Source organism: Patagioenas fasciata, chromosome 3 (assembly GCF_037038585.1).
Source record: "Patagioenas fasciata isolate bPatFas1 chromosome 3, bPatFas1.hap1, whole genome shotgun sequence".
NCBI classification, from domain to species: domain Eukaryota; kingdom Metazoa; phylum Chordata; class Aves; order Columbiformes; family Columbidae; genus Patagioenas; species Patagioenas fasciata.
The window spans coordinates 62,439,375-62,464,343 of record NC_092522.1 but is presented as its reverse complement, the minus strand read 5'-3'; the positions used below and the strand labels follow the sequence as shown (position 1 = coordinate 62,464,343).

Genomic DNA, 24,969 nt, shown 5'->3' with positions numbered 1-24,969 from the left:
CTGAAAGGCAGCCCAAACAGCTGCACCCCTCATGTTTTTTTCCACACAAGTAAGGAATTTGGATACTGTACAATGGGAGATAGGACAGTGAGGTGGGCTCTCAGTGCACCATCCCGTGTCCATAGAGAGCTGCACTCCCTGTCATGACAAATCATGAGGATGTGTTTTCAGATTCTGTGAAAAATTTCTATTAAGAGAGACAGAAAAGCAAGGGTTGCTGATATAGTGATAGCTTTTTCTTTTTTTTCTTTTTCTTTTTTTCTTTTTTTTTTTTTTTTTAGCCTGTGTGGGTAGTGATATGAAGGCTTGATTACTTTGGCAAGACTGAGTATATAACATAATCCATGCCCTTTGTTTCTGAAGTCTTTAGTTGAAATATAATTCACAGGTGAAATGCTCTTTATTTCAGCTCAATTATGTTACTGTGACAGATGCCCGTGCTCCATGGCAGCCCTGTGTAGGGAGTCACAGGCAAGAGAATTGCAAGCAGCAGAGAGCACTTCACAGGAGGCCTGCAAGGCACAAGGGAAAATGTATAGCAAGAGAAACGTTTAGAAAAAGAAGTTAAAATAAAACTCAGCCCAAGCAAACAAAAAATAAACCTACCAAAAACCAAGGCCAAGTGTGGGAGGCAAGGGAAAAGAGGAAGGAGTGGTTTTGTAATTAATTAACAGGCAGCTGGCAGAGTCAATACAGAAGTTGTGTTGACTACACAGTTACCGAGTGGTGGGTCAAGACGATATGGAGCTGCAGGAGCACAGTGCAAGTGTCACTGGAGTGAGTGGGAAGAGCAGTCCTTCAACATTTGCTTGTGTCTGGGCAAGCTGTTAATGAATGAACAGCTTGGTCCAGCCAAGCCAGAGCACTATGGCCCTTAAATTTGACCAGGACCAGTACAACCCTTTGATCTGGGAGGCCTGACTTGTTTTTTCTGAATGTTTGAGTTGAGCTAGGTACCTATTTCTGGTTTTGGCCTGGGGACCTGAAATTTGGGGAGACACTTCCAAGCTGTTTGCGCCAGTGTCTTCTGTTTGCCTGAAAAAATAGTAGCAGTACAGCCTTCAAAAACATCAGATTGTATGTTCCTGGTAAGGAACTGTTTGAGCATGCTTGATTAAGAACCCCAGAAATTTGGCTGGAATGGACTAGGTAGGGCAGGGAGGCAGTGAGAGGTGTGTGTGTAACCACCTGAGGAAGAATTGCTGAGGAGATGCCTGTTACACACCCTTTGCCCACAAAACTTGTGAAGGTGAAGGTGTTGCATGGCAGGTTAATTCTGTTAAGCTGGCCCCAGCTTAATGTCTCACCTGTTGGGTGAATTTGTCATTCACCTAATATGTGCTCTGATTGAATGGCAACCACTCTCCTGCTTACCTCTGCGAAACACTGATAACTCCTAAGTTACCAGTTTAGTGCAAAAGCTTTGCAAGTACTCTATGGGAGAGGCAAAGTTCTCTGTCTTTGCGGGTTAGCAGACCTTTGTAAGTGACAAAGCCATGCCCAGGAAATCTGCTCTTCTCCCTTGCTCTCTTTTATATTGTTTTTTGCTATAAATACCCCATGAGCTTTGGAACATTTCACATAACCACACAACTGACTGCAGCAGGAGCCAAAACCACAGTGACTGTAATCAGATGGCTAGGCTGCCATTAGTACCCACAGTGACACTATGGTTCATACAGCCACAGTGGCTGTTTCACGTATTTGAAGGGTTGTCTGGGACATGCACAGACCTCAGCAGAGGGGGCACTGCCTGGGAAGTGGACCTGCCTAGCAAGGAATGAATCAGTTCCCGTATGGCAGCTAAGAAAGGTCTTCTGAGGTGCCTTCAGCTGACTTGAAAGCTGTAGAGCAAGGGTTTTGTCTCCTTCCAGGTTTGCTGTGTGTCTGATAAAATGTTTTAGAGCCACAGACATACTTTAGAGACACAGGATTTCCTGGCATTGTACTATGCCCTATGGAATGCTCCTTGGCAGTGGGCTTTCTGGATGTGAAATGAGTTTGTTCACAGCAAAGCAAGTGTAAAGGTGTCATAATCTAGTAACCATTTCCTCCAGCACCTGGGATGCATTCTGTAACTACTGAATGACATCTTGAAATACAGTATAAGTGATCTACACATGCAGGGACAGGAGTGGGACTTGATGATCCTTGTAGGTCCTTTCAACTCAGGACATTCTATGTTTCTATGATTCTGCAGTGCTTAGATGGGGTTTTCCTGGGACCCTAGCTTGACATGATCAAAGAGAATCAGCAATACTGCACCAGTATGGTATTGCTGGTGTCTGCCAGACTGCAGATGATTTCTTTGCTGCTATTCATAGGCACCAGGTTCAATGCATCTCTGATACACAGACATTGCCTACATATAGGCTTGGTCTGAATACGGAGGTACTTAGTTTTGAAAATTATGTTCCAGCCTGAGAGTTTTGACAAATGAAAGACACAGAAGGAAATATAAATACCTGAGCTAAACTTGAGTTCTTATGGTGACATCAATATTTTTTTAAGTAGGGTTGTTAATCTTGATATACAATCATGAATAGAAAAAAATGCAGATCCTGTCACTCATGTCTTCAAAACAAAACTTCCTTTTCTCTGTAGCAGCTCAGCTTCCTCTTCACTCCAGACCTGAGCTTGTGAGGTTGAACAGGACTGGGAAATTCCAGTTCTGAAGGCCTTCATTTCTCCACTGCTAGTCAAAAAACAGTTATTATTATTCATGATTTGCAAACAAAATCCTACTTCCCCCTACCACTTCACATCAGACTCTTAGCCCCATTCTCCCTAGGTTCCCTTCCCGCCATGTCCCCCACAAGCTTTTTTTTTCAGTGTGACAAGCCTTCTCTCAGTGCTGGCATTCTTGCCCTGCACCACCATGAGACTTCAGCGCCAGTGACCAGAAAGAATTATAGTGGGGTGAGAGAGCATCTTAGGGGATGGAGCAGTGCACACTTAATTTTAACCTACCATTCATTGGACTGCCAATTGGAAAATCAGTTGTTGATGACCTTCCTATTTAAGCTCAAATACACTGTGTGCTGCTAATCCCTCTCCTTACATCTCCCTTCCTTGAACAGGGCTCTCCCAGTTATCTTCCTTTTGGCCTAGGAAGCTATGCCTTAATTTCTGTCTCCTTGTATTGAGGCCAGTTGTTGCAGTGCTTTGAACTTGCAGAGTAAGAAACAAGACTGATTTGCTTCTGTTGCCCCTTCACTGTAGCTTTGGTGTTTGTCCATCTCAGAATAAATTGCCCTTTATCACATCTCTGGGAGGCAGAACATTATCATCTAGGTCTTAGTGGGGTTAAACTGCACAGTCCAAGAACAGCACTGGGCAGCAGGCATGTGCAAAAAGCAGACCCTGATGACGAATAACCTAACTACAAATCTCCAGTCTTTATCTCAAGACCATCTTCTCTGATCACCCGTAGAGAACTAGTGACTGCTGTGCTCTTTCACCGACCCAAAGACTTCTCAAATGCCTTGTCTTCTGGTTTCTGTAGTTCATAGGATGGTTATGCATCTGCATACTGTATTATGTAACATTATGTACTCCTTGGAGTACAGCGCTCTGCAAAGTTCTTGAATGATGCTGCGGTTACTTTCTCACCTCGTGACCAGTTCTAAAGATAACTGGTTGGTGAATTGCAGGCAGAGCTGTCCAGCTACACTTGCAGTGTGAAGTCACAGCTTTATGATAGCAAGACAGAATTTACATCTGGAGGAGTGGGGAGAAAAGTGAGTGCAAAACCTCTTCCTCAGTACAGGGAGGAAGTAGATGGGATTATGCCCTATATATGATGAGGCTGAATTGCACAGCCCAGGACTGTGCAATAAGCGTGTGGGAAAGCAGGCGAATCTCTCATCTTTATCATAAGAGCATCTTCTGTGATCCTCTGTCTTGGAGTCTGCTTGTGTTTGGCCTGAACTTTTTTTTTTTTAAACACATTTTTATAATCTGCAGCTTGGCCTATGTAATACTGAAGGTGCAATGTTTGAATTCGGACTGTAGTGTCTGTCAAGGAAGTTGGTGGGAGGTTTGTGGATAGTATGAAGGAAGAGTTTCAAGCAGCCGTTGGATGAGTTCTGTAAATAGCTGGTTGGCTAAAAAGCATGTTTTGTTTAGAAAGTGTGAAATGCTTCATAGAAAGCTTTTCATATTATTGCCTAGCAGAGGAAGCAGACCTCAATGGATTCAAACCCTGTTTGGGATTTGTGAACCATTTGTGAACCATCATACTGATTTAAAACTATAAAAGTGATGCTTTCTATAGGAAAAAAATAGTAGATAATTAGCATTTCTGAGTAACAGAGAAGCAGAAAAAAACAGTCGTTTACCTAAAATCTGTGAAGACTTGCAGCTGGCTATCTATATGACAGTAAGCTGTCCAAATGAGTTCTCCAACAGAGCCTGCCCTTTTCCCATGGACTTTTCCCTCTATTATTGTCAGACTTTTTATTTTGAAAGTTGCTTCCTCTTCTGAATGTTTAACCTTCAGAAGTTTCTCTGAAGTTTTCACTGTTCTGATGACACATGCGATAAGGACCAACTGCTAAGAAAATTCAGAGAAAAATGTAACCAGAGCGCCTAACCAAGGTGGGTTTCCTTTTCCTGTAGTCAGAAATTGTCCTTGTGGAGACACACAGTAGCCACAATAACTGCTCCCTGGCTAATTCTAGCAGTAGCAGCATGTTTTAATCACTTGAATTTTGCAGCTGGACGTGATCAGTTATGGACATGAAATGCTTGCTGGGTTGGACAGCCAACCAAGCCAGCTTCAAAGTGAACTTGGTTAACTGCATGTCTGAGTTTCCAAGTTAGCTGGATGAGTTTCTATGCTGCTTGCCATCTAAGACAGGAATATTCTGCCATGCAGAGGGAATCTGTACCAAAAAAACAGCCTTTCACACCTGCTTCACACAGCTCTGGATGCCCCCTGAGTCTGCAGAGCAGTGGACAAGCAGAGCTGCTGTCTTGAACATATCTTAGGCAGGCAAAATGTCTTGTGCACCCATTGTCAAAGGCATGATCTACATTGGACAGAAATGCAGGATTCTATGAATGACACTTGAAGACATCCTTTTTTTCTGCAAGACAGTGAAAAAATTAATGGATTCAAAGGAAGAAAGGTAGTGTTATTGTCATGGAGTTTTTGGCAGTGAGACACTGGGTTTTTTTCTTGACCTTTTTTTATGAAGGGGTTCCCTTTGCAGGAATCATGTGGGAAGAAGTGTTTCTGGACATGTTCAGATGGCAGAAGGGTAAAGCTCCTGACAACCATAATCCTATTTTCCTCTAGGGAACCCTTGAGTTTGGAGGTTCTGGAAAAGAGGCGTTGAAAACCAGTGGCTCCTAAACTTGAGAATTCTTTTATCTACTGTAGGCTACCAGTCAGGATCCTGGGCTGCCTACCTATATTTGTTCAAATTTACCCCTGTGATAGCCAAGTGCTGTGATCTCTTGGCCTCACTATGACAAAAAATTTGTTCTCTGGTTCAAGAGACCTGGTTGGGTGTGATGGGAATCTGAAATTGTCACTTGCATTGCATGGCTGAGGAATGAGTCAGCCTGGGAACAAGCAGTGCTGGTGTGGTGCTGCACCAAACCACCTGCTCTCCTGTGATAGATCAGCACCAAAACCAGAGCAGGCAGTAGAGAAATAAGAACTCCCATTCTCAGACTAAAAATAATACAGGCAGGATTTTTGTCTGCTGTGACACTTCTTCCTGTTGTAGTTGGAGACATTTGGTAGCAGTATTACAAGAGGGAACATTATGGTAATAGTGGTCTGTGTGGAACTCCCTACAATATGTAACTGAATTACAAGGTGGGAATTTTATCATTAGCTTTTAACATCAGTATTGGCTTTTTAACATTAAAGTATGCATAGTCCAAGCAGGAATCCCAAAGACATCCGTTTTGCCTTTAGTGCTACAGGAAAATACAGAGATTGATTTCTAACAAAATGGCTGACGAGATACAATCCCATTTCAAAGAATTTCCCAAGTTCATTCCTTTATTTTAAGTGTCAGAATTGTGGAGCACAGTCACATCCTACAGAGTGTTCAGTCTTAACAGAAACAGAGTTCTGGGTGACAAACAATTTGCCCTACCTTCCCTGATACTAGCTGTTGAACTCTGAGTTATGTTTGTCAAAGCAGAGCATGCAGTCTTGTCCTCCATTTACATAATGTCCAAACAAGATTGCAAATCCTGTTTTATCTAGATGCAGTGAAAGAAATTCTGAAGAGCCAAGTGCACCTGAAAAAAAGAAAGCCAACTGTCTGTGTTGTAAAGAAGTAAATGCCAAATACAAAGTGTGTGAAGTAACATTCCAAGCTACCAGTTAGTGCAAAGTTGATGGAATTCCTTCCATTAATTTTTTTTTGCCACAAGATTATACCTCAGTGTTGCAACTTGTCCCTGGGGTATGCAGGTAACAATCATGGGAAGAAAATACAGAAGAAACATCTTATGCACAGAAATGGTTCTGTTCTGTGACTATGTCCAGTGAAGAACTTTCTTGGGCTGTGTTGTGGCAGATATTACAGAGGGTGTCCATGGCAGTAACTATTCTCTTATGCATCATTAAGTGGCCAGCAATTGTTCTTCCTGAGGTGTGAAGGATTAATTATGTCCTTAGTTTTCACAGTTGCCAGAAAGAAATGCCCTTCAGACAACAGCTTTGAGAGGAGATCAGATAGGTGAGAAAGCTTCTCCCTTAAGACCTTGCATGTGGAGGCAGCAAAAATCAATGTACTGACAATGCTTTTTCTAAGAGAACACAAGCAAATTACGAGAAATGTCCCTGACATCTTAGCTTGTGAATTACTTTGGTGAGGTGTTGGGGGGAAATGGCTTGTTTGAATCATTATTTTAACTTAACATAGCTCCAAATCTACTTCTAAAGTAGCTGACAGCCCATACTTCCCCACAGCAAAAGGTGCACAGAAGGGAGACAGAAGGCCTGCGTGGTTGAATAGGGCTCTGTTGGGTATGCTCAAGCAGAAGAGGCGAGTTTACAGGTCATGGAAGCAGGGACTGGCCACTTGGGAGGAATATAAGGCTGCTGTTAGAGGATGTAGGAAGGCAGCTAGGGTAGCCAAGGCCTCCTTAGAATTACAGCTGGCGAGAGGGGTCAAGGACAGCAAGAAGAACTTTTTCAAATACATAGCAGATAAAACTAATACCAGAGGCAATGTAGGCCCACTGATGAATGAGGTGGGTGCCCTGGTGGCAGAAGACACAGAGAAGGCAGAATTGCTGAATGCCTTCTTTGTCTCTGTCTACTCCGCTGGAGGCTGTCCTGGGGAACCCTGTACCCCTGAGACCCCGGATGAAGCCAGGTTAATGGAGGAGTTTGCTTTAGTCGATGAGGACTGGGTTAGGGAACAATTAAATAGTCTGGACATCCATAAATCCATGAGTCCAGATGGGATGCATCCGCGGGTGCTGAGGGAGCTGGCTGAAGTCATTGCTAGACCGCTATCCATCATTTTTGCCAAGTCTTGGGAAACGGGAGAGGTGCTCGAGGATTGGAGGAAAGCAAATGTCACTCCAGTCTTTAAAAAGGGCAAGAAGGAGGACCCGGGTAATTATAGACCTGTCAGCCTCACCTCTGTCCCTGGGAAAGTAATGGAACAGCTTATCCTTGGTGCCATCTCAAGGCACATCAGGGATAAGAGGGTCATTAGGGGCAGTCAGCATGGCTTTACCAAGGGTAAGTCATGCTTGACCAACCTCATCGCCTTTTATGAGAATGTAACAAGGTGGATGGATGATGGCAGAGCGGTGGATGTGGTCTACCTTGACTTCAGTAAAGCCTTTGACACAGTCCCTCACAGCATCCTCACAGCTAAATTGAGGAGGTGTGGTCTAGACAATAGAGTAGTGAGGTGGGTTGCAAACTGGCTTAAAGAGAGAAGCCGGAGAGTGGTGGTCAATGGTGCGGAGTCCAGTTGGAGGCCAGTATCTAGTGGAGTGCCTCAGGGGTCAGTACTGGGGCCAATATTATTCAATATATTCATGAATGATTTAGACGAGGGAATTGAGTGTACCATCAGCAAGTTTGCTGATGACACTAAGCTGGGAGGAGTGGCTGACACGCCAGAAGGCTGTGCTGCCATCCAGCGAGACCTGGACAGGCTGGAGAGTTGGGCGGGGGATAACCTGTTGGAATTTAACAAGGGAAAATGTAGAGTCCTGCATCTGGGCAGGAACAATCCCAAGTTCCAGTATAGGTTGGGGAATGACCTATTAGAGAGCAGTGTAGGGGAAAGGGACCTGGGGGTCCTGGTGGACAACAGGATGACCATGAACCAGCACTGTGCCCTTGTGGCCAGGAAGGCTAATGGCATCCTTGGGTGTATTACAAGGGGGGTGGTCAGTAGATCGAGAGAGGTCCTCCTTCCCCTCTACTCCGCCCTGGTGAGACCCCATCTGGAAGATTGTGTCCAGTTCTGGGCCCCTCAGTTCAAGAAGGACACGGAACTGCTGGAGAGGGTCCAGCGTAGGGCAACAAAGATGATTAAGGGAGTGGAGCATCTCCCTTATGAAGAAAGGCTGAGGGAGCTGGGGCTCTTTAGTTTGGAGAAGAGGAGACTGAGGGGTGACCTTATTAATGTTTATAAATATATAAAGGGTGAGTGCCACGAGGATGGAGTCAGGCTCTTCTCAGTGGCAAACAATGATAGGACAAGGGGCAATGGGATCAAGCTGGAATACAAGAGGTTCCACTTAAATTTGAGAAAGAACTTCTTCTCAGTGAGGGTAACAGAGCACTGGAACAGGCTACCCAGGGAGGTTGTGGAGTCTCCTTCCCTGGAGACATTCAAAGCCCGCCTGGACACATTCCTGTGCGACCTCACCTAGGCGTTCCTGCTCCAGCAGGGGGATTGGACTAGATGATCTTTTGAGGTCCCTTCCAATCCCAAACATACTGTGATTCTGTGATACCTTACTGAAATCCCATAGAGTCAATGACCTCCATCTGTGGAAGTTTTATCCTAGAGGCTTTCTGTAGTTACGGTTGTGAATTGAGGTCGTCACTGGACTTCATGAGTTGTAGCTTTTCTCTTGTAGCTTGCAGAGATGTTTTCTTCTCTTATTCTGATTCTCTGCATATGCAGAGACTAAAACAAGAGGACAGGATGTGTGGGACTGAAAATAGATGAGTGTTGGTGGGGCTTATTGCAATAATAGTGCAGATATGAGGGGAAAATGTGGAAGGAGTGGAAGAGAAAAACAAAATGGCTCACTGAGAGAAGTGAGTCTGGGGGTGGAGAGGACAGAAATGAAATTGGGACTTTGACAGTAGGTCCACAGGGATAGATTTGGTTTGGTTCAATTAAAAGATAAAGAACAGGTGATGTGAGGAATGCAGGTTGGGAATGGGGAGGCAGTGAAAAATGAGGTAGAGATGAAGAGTCAGGAGTGGAAAAGAAGGTCTTTGTCAGGGTTGTCTGTGGTGGGATGGAGCAGAAGGACCCAGGTTCTGGAGGAAGGCAAGCAGGAGGGCCTATACCTGCTGAAGAGTGCTTCCTTTGAACCTTTAGATGGAGTCTAAAATACCAAATTTTACTTTTTCTCTGCTGTGAATAAAAGTGTCAGCTCTATATTAGAGAGACCTACATTCAAGGTATCTAAATGTGGCATCAGCAAGTGAGGTGGGAGTCTAAGCTCCCGCCACAGTCAGAGAAGATTTTAGGGAAGGATTCAGCTTCCTAAATATCCAGACCTGCATCTACTTTTGATGCCTTAGAAAACTCCTCAAAGTGCCCTAAAATACTCAAATGACTGTAGACAACTGCTTTCAGGGAACTGTGTTCCACCTGCACTCGACTCACTCCTGGGACTCCAGAGAGATACTTGAATGGAGACAACACAGAAGATAAAACACAGGCTCACATAAAGGCTTGCATACACGTAACTACATCTAAGTGTCTATTGTCTGCAGTCTGCACCTGGGTGCCAGTCCAAATGTTTGTGAAACCTGCATGCATAGTATTCCTCCCAGCCTTCACTAATGATTTGCCATACAGTTGAAAACAATGTGCTTTTTCTATAAGTTGCTGTCCTAATTCAAGTGGCAGAGGTGCACAACATGGAGAAGAGGCAGGGAGTGTGTTGCTCCTGAGGAGCTCCTTTGTTCTTCTGTTGGCTTTTTCAAATCCTAGAAATTCAGACATAGCCATATGTCTAAAGCCTGAGTACCCTGCTAGGCAAGCTGTGCTGGTGAATGCCAGACTTAAAACTTTCTCCATTGCTGCACAGCCTTGGTTCCTCCCCAGAGCAGGTGCATCCTGTGAGGAAGAACAGAGTGCATCATATGACTGAAAACAGCAGCAGGATACAAACACAAGGAACCAAATTCAGGCTGCACCAACAGCCTTCATTCCAGTGTTGCCTCACAAGGCAATGGCTTGGATCTTCTGCTTTAATATTGCTCTTTTCCCCTCTTTCAGTCTTACATGCCAGGCATGTTTAGAGTGTTTTCATGAAATTTAATTAGAAAATTAGATGTGTGAAGCAAGTGATGCAATGCTGATGACGGAGTAACCTGTGGAGAATAGGAGGCTGGCTGTCATCATTCAGCTCTTGTGCCAAAATCCAGCTCCAGCTGAGCCAGCTATAAATGAGTATTTGATCTTTCTGGCTAAGAAGTCAAAGGCACCTTTTACGAAGGCACTTAGATAATTCACTTATTGGATATCGCAGTTAAAGGACCTTACTCTTGGACGTCAGGATGGTTGAGCTGAATATTTAAATGTGGTACAGTGGTCTGGTAGCATAATAAAGCTGTTTTCTGAGCTGGAGGCAGATGAGTAAGTGCTAAAGCAAAGCTCTCTGCTTTCTGTGTCATTCTAGTCTTTTGAGGCTTCCTAAGCGCTTACATAGAAGAGAAATCCCTTGTGTAGAGGGACATGACATGAACATAACGCTGACTGAACAGCAAGTCTTTAGAGATGGAGTAAGACAAAAATTATCTGTCAGTGAGAGAGTAAATCTCTTTTCGGGTCCGTTTCCATTCAGATTTTGTTTAATTGTGGTGTTTCCTGGACTTGAAGAAATGAAAGAGCAAGGTGAGGATGACTAGGCCACTGTTTTATACAACTCGTTCACCTTGCATCTTGTTTGTTAACAATGTGTAGACCTCCTTTCTCTTCCTTTTTCTCTGTCTGTTGAAGTGCCTTACAAGAAATTCCAAATGGGCTTTCTTATCCAGGCATTGGAAGACTTAGGCTTATCTACATTGCATCTTTAGAACGCAGGTAAGCTTTCTGAGTGTGGCTGCCATGTCTGCCTTAGGATACCTTGGACCCAAAGAGAGACTCTCCTCATCTTTGGTGAAGGGACTGTGCTTATTCTCCATGCGTTTTCTGGTGTGGTTACAGAACAGGAAATGAGCAGTTCCTCTTCTTGGGATCCTTAGTTTTGTCACAGTCAAAAAGAATGAGTCACTTATGAAAGATGTAGCCATGTCTGAGTACATTTTGAAGTTTGTGTTTTCTGTTATGTGGCTTCTGGGCCTCTCAACTGCTCGTGGATTGTCTCTTCATGGTTGTTCTGCCATGAGGGCAAGACACTTGTGGTTTTTTACAAAAGAAAACTGTAGTTCCCACTCAACACAGGACAAGAGGCAGCAGGCACAAACTGAACACATGGAATTCCATCTGGTTGCAAGGAGACATTTCTTCACTGTGAGGGTGATCAAACACAGTAACAGGTAGCCCAAAGATGTTGCAGAGTGTCCATCTGTAGAAATACTCTAAAGCTGTCTAGGCATAGCCCTGGGCAACCTGCTCTAGCTAATGCTGCTTGAGCAGGGGGCTTGGACAGGAAGATCTCAAGCTTCACCTGTTTTGTCATTCTGTGACTCGGGAGTTGCAGATTGCAGAACATGGCAAATGCCTTTTGCAGCTTGCAGCAGAGCCCTCTCATTCAGCTTGCTTGGAAGCAGAGTGCCACTGCTTAGGGGGCTGAGTGAGCTGGCATTTTCTCTAGTTGCAGCCTACCAGTATGGTCCTTCTCAGATCATTTCTCCTGTCAGGCCAGGTACTCTTCTTCCCCTTTCTCTGTGTCCTGTGAACACCCACACCTGGAATACATACCTAAGATGCTGGTATGCTATTTGCTAGTCTGTTCCACTTCTGAAGCAGCAGCACCTCTTTGCAGCTCCCTCTCCACCTCACTGATAACTGTTGTTACATGGCAGTGTAACTTGTTTCCCTGCCAGAGAGGGATTTGTTTCCAAAATCTAGCCGACAGCCTCTTACAACAACAATGGTAGTGATAGTGCTTGTCATGCCTTGGGCATGCCATGTCATTCAAACAGACCTGCAGTACCTGCAGGATAGTATGAAAGTAGGTAGAGCACATGTAGGGCCTGGATATTTTAAAGATACACAATTAACAGTTCAGCATTCATGCAGAAAAATGTTTTATTGTAGTGAAGTTACACAGGAGAAAAACAAAAGTCTTCCTGCTCCTGGTTCAAGGCTATGCTGAGCCATGAAAGGGGAGGTAAGTGCTAACCAAAACAAGTTCCTACATGTAAAAAACACATTGCACTTCCAGTCATTTTTACAATAAGTTTTTTCTTTGTTTGTTTGTTTTTGTTTTGTTTTTAATGAGCTGCAGCTTTAACTATTTGAAGAATGTTTCCTTGCAGGAGTTTTCATTTTTTAGGGTTTTTTTTTCCCCTCATAAAAGCATATCTGAAGATACTCTTTCTTTCTGCTTAGCCTGTCCAGTTTGTTTAGACTAAGAGCACCTCAGGCCACATGAAGTTTGCTTGGTACATTCCCATGATGACCTTGTAGGGCTTCAGCAGGTCTAAACACAGGGTCAGTATACAACACTTATACTGGTTAGTAATCAGGTCATTCTTGTCACCAGCAAGCAGCAAGAGGGAATGGCAGCAGATACAGGGCTTTATGGAAGAGTGCTGAAGTGACCTTGATAACACAAAAGCCCTTCCTCAGTTGGGGTAGCTGCCAGCCCACTTCTTAATGCAGAAAATCAGCAAAGCATTGCATCAGCCTGGCACACACATGTGACAAATAGCACGGAGTCTGTGATCATACAAAAAAGAAAAGGAAGGTGGGACAGGTTTTGGACCTGCCCACCTTTTAATTGTCCTTCCAGGATACAAATACAACACTGTTTATCCACTACTAACTGATTTTCCCACACAACAGGTTATGTACAGCATACTCACTTACATTTTTACATGATACACAGGTCTTCCTCACCACTACCTCTTGTGGTGAAAGAATGTGACAGGTCAAGGTGACAGACACTTAAGAAGAGACTCAAGGAAAAAAAGTTCATGCAGAGCTAGCTTATTCTTGGTCTCTTGAAAGCAAAATCTTACAAAGGATGAGCAAGATGTCTATTTTTACAATATTTACTTTGTACAAAGCAAAAAGGAGGGATAGGCTTTTTAAACATAGGATTCCTTAGCATACTGGATCTGGTCTACCTCAAAAACGGGCTGGCTGCACCTCCGAGCCACATACTCAAGTTTGTTCTTTTGACAGGATTCAGACATGGCTCTCAATCGGTAGACTCCCGGGGTCACAGGTAAACTCACACGGGAGTTTTTTCCCACAGTGACACTGAGGGTTTCAGTTTCCGCCTCAGAGTCCGTTGCTGCAGAAACTCTGCCACTGGCTAGATCCCTTAGAGCTGTATATGCTGCGTCCTGTGCACAGCTGCTGCATGAATGTGGTGGCAAAGCGTCCTGGTTTGACATCTTTAATCTCATAGATTGAACTGTGAGATTGTGGGAGGGAATTTTAGTGGCCAGGCAGTTTTTAGTAGCCTCTTCATAAGACGGTGGTCTTCCAGGATTCCTTTGGTCTACCTCTCTGAACACTTCATCAGCTGACCTGAAACGGGGCCTTTGCTGATACACCAGAGGCAACGGCTTGTTGTCATCAGGGCTGTTCCCTTGGACAATTCTGCAGGACAATTCTTCTTCTTTCTTTATGAAACTGTCTCTCTGAAAACCCATGTTTTTTCCAGGCCCCCAACTCTGGGTTTTTTTTAGAGTTTTCCTGCGATTTGCAAAAGAGAATGACATGGAATGCCTTTTGATCTCTCTGCTAGATGTACTGCAGTCTTCGGTAGCCTTGGTGGAAAAGGACTGGGGCCTATTTAAAAAGGTCTTTTTGGGACTAGAGGGTGAAACTACTGGGGAGCTGGTGAAGACTGAGCCATCAGAGCTCTCCAGGGAGCAAGTGGAGGATGTTTTGGGTAGAGAGTCAGTTGATAATTGTGAAGGTAAGATTGCAAGACGTTTCTCCAGTGCCTCCAACTCTGGCTGTTTCTGCTGAACCGGAAAATTGTCCTCACTTTTGTTCAGCTTCTGCTTCCTTATCCTGCCTTCAAGGCGGTTCTGGAAGGACAGGTCTGGCTCTGAGTACCTCCTGTCCATCGTGCTGATGTCATTTCTGAAATTAGTCAGTGAAGGGGCAGAGATGTGTCCTGGATGTCTTCTGCTCACACTAGTGCTCCTCCCTTTGGGCGGCTTCATCTGAGAGTTACTAGGGCTGCCTTCAGCTTCAGGATCCGGGCTGTCATAGGCAGAGTCATTCTGAAGAGCAGCACATAGGTGTTCTGTGGGGAGAAAGAATCTGTTAGTTTTTATTGACCATCTGAAACCCTCTGCAACTCTCTGTTTCCACAGATGTATTGCCATATCAGATTTAAGAATTTGGCCCAGCAGCCCCAGTCTGTGACATCCCCAGTCCATTCTCATACCTGTGGAGCTGTTGGTGTGATCTGATGACTCCTCAGCCGAGGCACAGACAGGCAAGGCAATGTCCTCCCCAAATATTTCTGAGCAGTTGTTTATGAGAAACTCCACCAACACTGTCACCTGCATGCAGAAAACAGTTTATTTCTGTCAAAAGGGCTGAAAACATGTTAAACAGTCTTTTCTGCTCCTTCCTGCTGTCTTTGTGTGAAGGAAAGCACAGAGCCATGTGGCTCCTGTCAAAATCATAGAATCATAGAATGCCAGGTTGAAAGGGACCTCAAGCATGATCTGGCACAATCTTTCCTGGCAAAATATCCTAGCTTAAAGTCAGTGTGAGCCACTGTGGAGGATGAGGCCTGATGCTGCAGACTAACTGATCTGCCCCAGTACAAACAAAACACCGTCAGCCACAGCTTCAGCCTCACTGTCCAGAGGGCCCACAGGTGGCAATGCTCACCAGGCACCACTTGCCCTCTGCGTGCAAAGTATTCAAGAGCTGTGATATGACTGAGGGGCACACCTGATGTCTAGCGGTGCTGTTTTGTTCAGCTTTTCCCATGGCAGTGGGATTCCTATGGTTGGCTTTGACCTGCTCCAAAGGGGGCGGCTGCTTGGTGAATTCTACAAACCTTGTCATTCATCTCCTTCTGCACTTCCAGCGGGAGCGTGTTGTCCACCTCTGGGCTCAGCATATTTGGTCCAACGCAGATGGCCAGATTGCTGGAGTCCATCCTGTTGGTCTTGGCATTTTGGCTGATGTGGTGGAGCAGAGACAGCAAGTGCTTGAGCAACACAAGGTTTGGTCTCGGCAGTTTGTCAGCCACCCTGTGTGAACACAAAAGAAATGTGACATTAATTCATGGTGCAGCAGCCACACTTCTTTATTTGATCAAGTGTCAATTGAACTCAGACAGATGATGCTTCCTCCAGAAAGTGGCATGTGTGTGCTTTATTCATTGCTTAGCAGAAGTATCATTCAGAAATCCCCAGCAGCAGCTGAACTTGCGGTTAACTATAGGATCTTGAATTACAAGGTCTTGACTGAAAGGCAAGCATTACAGCAGTCAATGTCCTTGAGTAGATGAGATGACATCAGGAGATGTCACTGGAGGCTTCCCGAAGCACGTGAAAGCCTATGGTTGTGCTGTGCAGCGCTGAGCACTCCAGTCAGCCTCTACATCTGCCCTTTCTAAAGAGAGAGCCAGGGCTGTGATCTCCACGTGCCCAACTCCACCAGCAGATGTGAAGGGTCCTTGTCAGTGCCTGTCCAATAGCACAGTGACTACATTAGCTGAGACACTGCAACCTCTCTCCTCTTCCTACACTGCTCATTTTGTAGGGCAATCTCAGATACTCTCAGAAAGTGCTGCTGCTAGAGCCCTCTAACACCAAACTCATGGAGCAATAGCAAGCTGGTATAAATGACAGGTTTTTAAATGAGATTTCCCATTTCAAGAACTGTCACTGGCCCCTACCAGCCTCTCCATCACATTGGGATGGTTGCAAAACTTCCTGGTTGCAGAACTTACTCTTTCAATTCTTCAATTTTTTCCTGCTTGCTTGGCTTCTCTAGAGCTTGCATCCACTTCTCATAGAGGTCAGCCGACAGGAGTTTGGAGGGAATATTTCGGAGGAAGTCCTGGAAGGTCAAGATATTTAGATGAGGTTTTGGACACTACCCCTGAGCACAGAGGGAGCATCACTATGACATGGGCTCACCAGGAGGCAGGTTGGCTTGAGGTACCTGCCCTCAAAGGTTATCATCTGCACTAGCAGAGCAGTGGGGACCACAAGTGCATGCCAAGTACACTTGCTTTGAGATAACAACAGGACCCAGGTCTCAGCTGCTTTGTATTCACCCATAAATCTCAGTATTCCTCCCTGGGGAGGATCCATCCACTGAGGACTAGGATGAAATGAGTTTCCTGTGGGCAGGCAGGAAATCAGCAGCACAACAAATGGGACTGAAAGTAAGGCGGAAAAGTAAGATGCCAAACTTTCCTAAGCTCAAAACATTTAGTTTGGCTTTGATCTGGCTTTAGCTCATAGTCCCACCTAGGTCAGCTCTGGGCACTGAAGTGTGCCTGTGCAGATTAGCAATGCCCTCCCACCACTGCAGGTCAGTGGAGCTCACCTTCAAGACCACTGCCAGCAGGTGCACAGATTTGCTTTTTAAATCAACGTTCCCGCCTTTGTTTAGATCCTCCTTCAACTCTTTTCGTGCTTTCTCATTGGCAGCTTTTCTGAATATCCCTTCAGTGGAAGGTCCTTTCATACACAGTATAGCTAGGAGATCCTGCAGGGGAAAAAAAACAGACAGGAATGAGAGAACAGTTACTTGGGTGAAGGAATGTCCTTTAGCAAGTGATCATTTCTTAAGAAACAGAAGAAAAATTGTCTTGAGGTACACTGTGCTCTAATTAGGTCAGTATCTGGTTCTTGCTCTAATTAGATTATGTGGGCAATAACCCAATTTTCCCCCAGCCCACCCTTTTTTTGGACTGGTGAATTCAGCTAACTTCAGTGGAGTCATCCCTGCTTCCTTCCAGAAGGAAGCAAGGGATAGCTTAAGTGTTGGTTCAAATCTCCTCGCTCCCAAGCCAGGCAAATATTGCTTAGAAGAGAAAAAAGCCTGTATATTGAAAAAGGCAATTCAGTGGGAGAACTGTCACAAGACCGTTCTTATCCAGGAGATAGTGTTTCAGTAGTTGTCAATGACAGTCCATGGGCAAACACTTTTTTTCAGGGAAATACAGAAACCCTTGGAAGTTGATGCTGCTGAAAGATTAATTTGAATGATTTCTGTAGAATCACAACATTTATACTAAAGAGCAGATCTTCTGATGTTCCTGATCCTGGGTTGTCTCCATTCAAGGTTACTTCCAGTGAAAGTTGGGTGCATTGGACAAAACTCACAGACCTGACTCTTTCTACATCTGGCATGGGACCTGAGGTTATCAGAAGTGTGTGTGGAGGGGAAACACCAAAATCATGCATCTCCTGGGTGCTGCAGCACAAATAGCAGGGATCCTGCCTCACACTGGAAGCCAGAGGTATGACAATTTTGTCACCAGTCTTGCTCACCTGAACTGGCTGGGGGAGTGTGTCATCTTCCCCACAGATGAGTGCCAGCGGCTGGCCAAACAGAGTGATTTTGGCACCCGAATCTAGCTGCCCTGAGGAATTCCCATTGGCAGACCTTCGTCTCAGAGTAAATGACTGTGATATCACCTTCTTTCTTTTCTTTGTTCCATCTGCTACAAGCAAAAGGAAAGCAAAAAATCGATTTAAAAACAAAACAAAAAACACAGAGTATGTTATGTGGCGGTTCATCTGTGTGCAGTGCAGAGATGTATGTTGAAACAGCTCAAACCAAAAAGGGGGAAACTGAAAGACAACTAAGTCGTTACTAAGGAAACAACTGCCTAAACTGTAAACCTGTGACCATCCCTCCAAGGACACCACCTTTCCTGTTTTGGGTGGGTTTTTTTCATATTATAGTCACTGTTTCTTCTTAGAGAGTGGGAACATACAAGACACAGAAATAAAAGCATTTATAGAGATTTGTGATATTGCAGCGGTTTCTGTGATAGTTATCTCAGGCAGATATATCGCTTGAGCAGCTGGCAATGACAACAATTTTCACTGCACAGTCTGACTGTGCCCCAGACTTAGGGCAAGAATGGAAATTGGGGCTCCTGCTTTTCAGTCTCTTTCATGGGCTGAAATTAAACCACATGGCTCAATCTCTGCCAGCTTTGGACCCAGCTCTAATGACAGTGTCCTTCTAGAGCTTGTGTTTTCCCCCTGCCAGCCAGCCAGTGGAAGGTGACACTTGCTCTAGAGGATGGGAGTGTCACAGTGGGGCCTCACTGGCTTCAGGGTCAGAAATCTCTTAGCATGAGTTTTGCACCTGCATCTTAAAGAGGAGGACATGCTAGGAATTTGGAGATTATGGTTGTATTGGGATGAAGTGTGTTTTTTTTCCCTTTCAGAAACAGTGAGAAAAAGGATCCTTTCATTAGAAAGCTTTCTAAAGGCATTGCCTTCTGCAAATTTCCTATAAAGGACTGGTCTTCTGTTCAAAAATGAGGCTCTCTTATGTAGATGAGAGATTCTCAGGACCTAGATTTGTGGCTTAGCACAAGTCCTTGTTAGCAAGAGGTTAAAAGCTATAAGAAAGTCACTTAACATAGTGTCATATGAAATGCTTGCTTCTGATATTTCTGAAAAATCATCTGAAATGATGGTCTGCTCTAAATCTGACCTTGCCTTGCTAATGGTCTCCCCTGGGCTGTTTACAGATGCTGATGTTTTGCATGGCAAGTGAAAACAAGTGCAGTTGCTGCTGCCAAGAGGGTTTATTTCCTTTGGTGTGCAACTGCTGGTAGCAGTACTTGCTTGCAGTGCCACACCTCAGTGGCCATACTCAAGCGAGAAATGAGCACATTTAGTTCCCCTTGCTGCCACAGGACATGAAGAAATGTGTCTCTGAGGACCAGGGAACAAGGATACAAGATCTCTGTCACTCTGCTCTGTCACCTCTGCCATGGAGCATAAGGGAAAGAGGTCATTTGCAAGTGAGTGGCACTCCTGGGGTTAAGCTGTCTCCTAGATGGCGCTGAGGGCTGTGAATTGCACTCAGAGAGGTGAAGCGGCAGTTTCGGGTGGTTTTGCAGAAGCACCAGCTTGCAAGAATTATATAAGAAGACAGTTCCTCTGTTTTTAGAACTCACCCATTGAGTGGCAAAGTCCGTCTTCAGTATCTACTGGGACCAGCTGGGGGCATTTCTTGGCATCAGCCTGCAAGAAGCATGTTGGAGTTACAGAGCTGCCACCAGCAGCGAAGGCCACCAGCGAGTTGCTCCTCAGAAATCTGTGAGAGGCTCCGGTGACTAACTAGAGCAAACCGAACTCCTGCTGGACAGGCACCTCAGTCCAGGAGCGACACTGCCCCACTGCCCACCAGAGGAGTTTGTGGTAACCCTATAGCCAGCCACCCAGACCTGCCCAGCAGCTCACAACCCCGTGGTCTTTCAGGCTGCTCTTTTGATCCAGAGAAGCCCCAGCTGGACAGAGCCTGCCCTTCTCTGTCCCCCCTGGCACTGGAGATTTCCTCCCAAACCTCTCTGGGAAGCTTTGTTTTCTTTGGAGCCTGCCAGATTCTTGAGCCAAGCTCCCCAGGAGCACTTAGCTGCTCACAGCGATGCCCAGCTCCTTTTGCCTGTTGCTGCACAGAGTTGCCTTCTAAGGGCTCTGCCCACTCGTAGGCAGCAGGCAGCTCCTGCAGGGGCCACCCCCACTTTGCTAAATTATCTCACACCAATACCCAACAAGGATTGAGGGAATCAATTGCAGTTGCTTACCTCTGACTGGCACTCAATCAGACTCTCCATGTTCCCAGCATTTAGTGTCTTTGACTAGGCAAGAAAACAAAAGACATTCTGTGAGTAATTGAATGCTATGGTTTAGAAATCAGAGCTTTTCAAAATCACTCTGTTGACAGAATTGAAACAATGAAGACACTCACAGTATTACAGCTGCTTAACACTTTCATTAGGAGTTTGATCCGGGGAGCTCTGGACACTCTGGTTTCCTTCGATCCTTTTGTTTGCCTGTTTATTGAACAGGGAATGGACAAAGAAAGAGCTTTGTTAAACTGCACCCTTCTTGTCTTTCTCCCTTGCAAACTAGTCTAGCATTTAAATCTGATCCTGAACCAGCAATATATTCCACGTAAGTCAATCATAAAGCCCTGCTCTGGAAGGCACTCAGCCCTGCTGCTCTATCTGCTTCTTGATTAAAGCAGGAAAAAAAGCTTTCAATTTTTAATCCATGTAAAAAATGAGCAAGTGGTGACAGCTACTTGAGCTTGCTGTTAATCTGCAAACAGAAATCTAAGCAACACAGACAGGACTGCCCATGAGCTGTGCTTAGCAGTGAGCACACCTCTCCCCCATCTTTATTTTTGCAAATCTCTGTACAGCTGTGTCTGAAGCACTCCACCAACTTCAACCACAACACCGCAGATTTAATCCCAGGGAGTACTTACCCAAGGAGTGAGTCCAGCCAGAGCTCTTTCACCTCCCGCAAACTGCAGGGGAAAGGAGAAACAACATCACTCCCTCACTGCTACTAATCCTTTGGACAGAGGCAGGCGACTAAACAGTTCTACCCCACATGTGCTGCCTTATATACGCAGAAAGGGCAGGTGGAAATTCACAGGCAGGAAGAAGCATCATGGGGCAGGACTGAGACGCTATGAAATTTCTGGCTTCCTCTTTCCTTTTAGAGGAGCTGCTTTTTTTTTTTTCCCCTTAAATTAAAAAAAAGAAAAAAAAAAAAGGTGCCCTTGTAGCTGTTATGGATGGAAAAGATGAGACACTCACCAGGTAAAGGTTCCATTTAGCATCACCAGTGTGAGGTGGGATGTGCAGAGCGGGCTGCAGTGTGGGCAGCTTCTCCTTACTGGTAAAGGGCAGTGGGTGCCATCTGTCCTTTGACTGCTCATGGACCTTAGATTTTGCAGTTTAAAGATGCATCCCCAGACCAAGTTACACTAAGAACAGTTAAAAAGATGGGGGAGTGGAATAGCCAGGATTCAGATAAATGTTTTTGTATGTTTTTTTAACAACTAATAGCAACAGTTTACTGTCTGCAAGCAGATGTAAACACACACTTTGCCAGTGCCAACTAGTTCTTGAGAATCTAAGCATTGGACTTCTATAGAAGAAGTGGTGCTATGTAATAATTTAATAATGGATGACAATATGTAATAAAGGGTTTTGCTTAAAATATGTCTTAGTAAGAATTATGTGTCCATGTAAGAAAGTTTAATTCAACGGAAGACATTAAAAAATCCAGAAAAATCTGTATCTGCTCTCCCTGTACCTTTTCAGGGTCTGTTGCTGACTCTTCCTCAACTTGGGCACACCGGGAGCATAAGGACAACAGTACTCACTCTACCAGGCCATTATGAAAATTCACCAATGTTTGATTTTAAATGCATGATATTAGTTCTAGTGATTCATTGACAGAGGCAAATTACAACCTACTATTCTAGATACCTCTCTTTTGACCTAGTGAAAAAGAGGGGCTAAGGCTGAGAGTTGAGGGTTGGGAACACTCCAGGGATGGATCAAGGTGGACAGCAGACTTCTATAACTGTGGTCTCTCTGATGCTTCCCTTGGTGGATGCTCCATTTCATGTGTGCGGGGGACGAGGCTGTGTCATAGCACATCTCTTTGCAGATGCTCATCACGGCTACATCCGCTGCTGAATTCATGCTGAAAGCTGTACTTTACTTAACCACATCAGACCTGGCCCATGTAGCAATGACCCCACGTTGTCATGTGGAAGAGACAGTCAGTCTCAGCTCAAGTCTGGCAGAAATCCAAGGTGCAAAATTCTCTTTTGGTTAGACAAAGATGTGTCAAGAAGGGCAAAAAGAAGAGCTGCCCTGCTTTTGTGGGGTGAGATGCTGTAGGTGACTTTTCAAGGCCTCCTGAGGCCCATCATTTCCATGCTTCTGTAGAGACAGCAGACTGTAGTCTTGTTCAGAGCTGCAACTTAAAGGAATCTCAACCAATTACTCTGCAGCCCTGTGCATTTACCACTGATCTCTTACTCACTGCTGCAAATGATTTTTTTGTTAATTAGCAGTCCTGTGACGTTGGTCATTTCCCTACTAAACTCCATGGACCAATGCACATTCTTGCAGAAATATTGTCATCTTGCAGAAATATTGTCATCTCCTGATAATTTATTCTGAGGCTCCCTCGTAGCTGCGGCACATATATTTTTCAGTATGCCTTTTAAATGTATATCTAAACATATCTGTCTGTTAAGTATCTTGGAGGCTTAGGGGACCTATGCAATTCAGCTCTGCCTTGTCCTCACTTCCAGCACTGTAAGCAAACATATTTCTGAGCTCAGTTGATTGCATGATTAAGACACAAGGTTTGATCTGGAAAATGTGCAACTCCTGAAAAAAATGGGAGTTTAGTGGGTGGTGATTAGTTCAGCCAGAAGCTTAGATTACAAATAGGGCACAGCTGTATACAGGGCATAATGCTTTGAATTTCCCAGGAGGAAAAGATACAGTAATGGATAATGTATTGATCGTACATCACCAGACTATCCATTGGCACACACTGCTGTATCTTTGTCTAATTAGTTTCCATCTATTAACAGTTGTGGGGACATAATGACCATTGTATGTGGAATGTATGCGTATAGGCCTGCTTGCCCATATGGAAAACAATTTGGGGGTTTTTACCTTCCTGATATAATTCCTTTTTCTCATAGGTCTTTTATGTTGTGTATCACAAACACTTGATTTGTGCCAAAATGACTTTAAAGCAGTTTATTTCCTTATGAATAAACATGCTCCATCTGAATAGCAGGCATGCTACAAAAACATGGCTTGGTGGAATAATTGTGTGACCACACAGAATGAAGCTTGGCTGCATTTGTGAAAAGCAGTATGTGAGGTGTGCTGGCTCCTGCTGAGCACCATGGAGCTGTGTGCAGGGTCCCAAGGACAGAAGAGCTGCTGTGATGGGTGGGTGAAGGCAGGAGGACCAGCACAGCATGTGCTGCCCTCATACCTACCAGCCAAAGCAGCTTCACAGCTTCCTGCACCAGTGTGTGAAGGGTAACACAGATGTAGCTCCCAAAGCTGATCTCCACACTAAATATGAACAGAAATGGCCTATCATATGGGATATTTACAAATGAAGGTCCCTTACATGAACAGCTTCTTCCCTCCCTGAAGAGACTGATTCCTTCTCTACCACCCAGCTCTGCTTTGCAGACTCAGAGCTTTTGCTACGGTCTGCCCCTCGGCTGGTAGAGATCTTATGCCATGATGTTTGTTGTATCACAGTGGTTCCTAGGGCGAGCAGAATAGATGGCAGATGGCTTGGGCACACCTGAAGCAGTTTGCAGTTGATGTGTTTCCCCCAAGCCAGCTCTGACTCTCCTTCAAGGGCATGGGGACATTTACACAAAGATCAGGGTGTGGGAGAGGGGGTGGACTTAACAGGTTTTATAGGACTAGCCCATGTACAAGCTTTCCCTCTACCTCGTACATCAGGTTGCTTCCCTCAGTTCCGCTGAGGTGCTTTGCATCCACTGGAGGGAACGCAGGAGCAGGGAGACCCAGGGTAGATCCAGACCTCTAGGGACTGAGTTTGCTGCTCAAGATGTGAAGCATTTTCCTTATAGAAGCCAGGACATAAGATTGTTGACTCTGCTTCCCCCTGGGCCTGTGCAGCCCCTCTCCCCTCCCAGGCCAAGGCTGCTTTTGTGGTCCACTCCCAAGCACTTTGCCCAGCCAGCTTTTGGAGAGAGGGCTTATACAGTGCTTGCTGCCAACACAGACCAAATGGTGATTTTCCCTCTGTGAGCTACGGTCATGCTATGTGTTTTGTCCTCTTTCCTCCTCTCTCCTTTTGCACTGTGGCTCAGTGAAGGACTCCAGACTGTAGCAATGAAGAGGCATAACCAGTCGGGAGGAGAAAGGAATCAGGAGCTGGTAGTAAACAGAAGAACAAATCTGCTGTGTCTGGAGAGAGTCCTTATCAAACCACAAATGGGAAAATCCCAGCCACAGCTCACTTTTGTTTGTTTCTACTACTTTCACAAATGTTTGACATGATGGCTCTTAGTGATGCGGGAGTGTGTGAATGAATCCTGAAACCCTCCTTTGCCCTGTCACCCATACCAGCAAGGGTGCAGCTGTGAGCAGGTTCAGCAGGACATGCTGGGAGCAGCGCTCCTTTCCAACCCTTACAGAGCAGTAAGAGCCAAGTTCTGCAACGCAGCCACTCCGTGCAGAAAAGGGGTTGTATTCCAGTTTTGTCTTCACTGGCACAACTGCAGTCTCCCCAGGGGAGCAGTTATACCAAAGTCAGAGACTTGGTGCTTTTTGTTTTGTTTTAAGGAAAGCACTACTTGACTCAAAGAACAGGATAGCATGTGAGTTGCTGGGAACAGGTCACATTTCTACACATCTTCTGAAGGCAGCTCTGATTTCCTACCACTCCCCAGAGTGTGTTGTGGATTACATAGACATGGTTCAGGGTTTGGTCACAGAAAAGAGAGCAACCTGAGCTTTGGTCAGACCAGTCCCTACCTCCTACCTGTAACAGTTCAGAACCAGACCCATCAACCCAGCTGGTGCTGAACTCCTGCAGTT

General features: G+C 45.1%; 1 protein-coding gene across 6 annotated transcripts in view; it reads right to left on the bottom strand.

Moving 5' to 3' along the window:
• Positions 1 to 12,425: 12,425 nt before the first annotated feature.
• Positions 12,426 to 24,969, bottom strand: part of TAGAP (T cell activation RhoGTPase activating protein) — a 53,316-nt gene continuing 40,772 nt past the window's right edge. The window contains exons 3-13 of one of the 6 annotated variants that reach the window (XM_071806460.1): positions 21,157 to 21,326; positions 20,820 to 20,861; positions 20,298 to 20,382; positions 20,134 to 20,187; positions 19,504 to 19,570; positions 17,852 to 18,024; positions 16,902 to 17,063; positions 16,297 to 16,406; positions 15,397 to 15,592; positions 14,770 to 14,887; positions 12,426 to 14,625 (exon numbers count right to left, since the gene is read on the bottom strand). In XM_071806460.1, the coding sequence (XP_071662561.1) occupies positions 13,448 to 14,625; positions 14,770 to 14,887; positions 15,397 to 15,592; positions 16,297 to 16,406; positions 16,902 to 17,063; positions 17,852 to 18,024; positions 19,504 to 19,570; positions 20,134 to 20,187; positions 20,298 to 20,382; positions 20,820 to 20,861; positions 21,157 to 21,326 (2,355 nt within the window). In that variant the 3' untranslated portion in view covers positions 12,426 to 13,447. Of the gene's footprint in view, positions 14,626 to 14,769; positions 14,888 to 15,396; positions 15,593 to 16,296; positions 16,407 to 16,901; positions 17,064 to 17,851; positions 18,025 to 19,503; positions 19,571 to 20,133; positions 20,188 to 20,297; positions 20,383 to 20,819; positions 20,862 to 21,156; positions 21,327 to 23,381; positions 23,406 to 24,969 lie in introns of those variants that run through there. The other 5 variants (XM_071806461.1, XM_065835767.2, XM_065835765.2 and 2 more) reach the window with 5 other exon arrangements.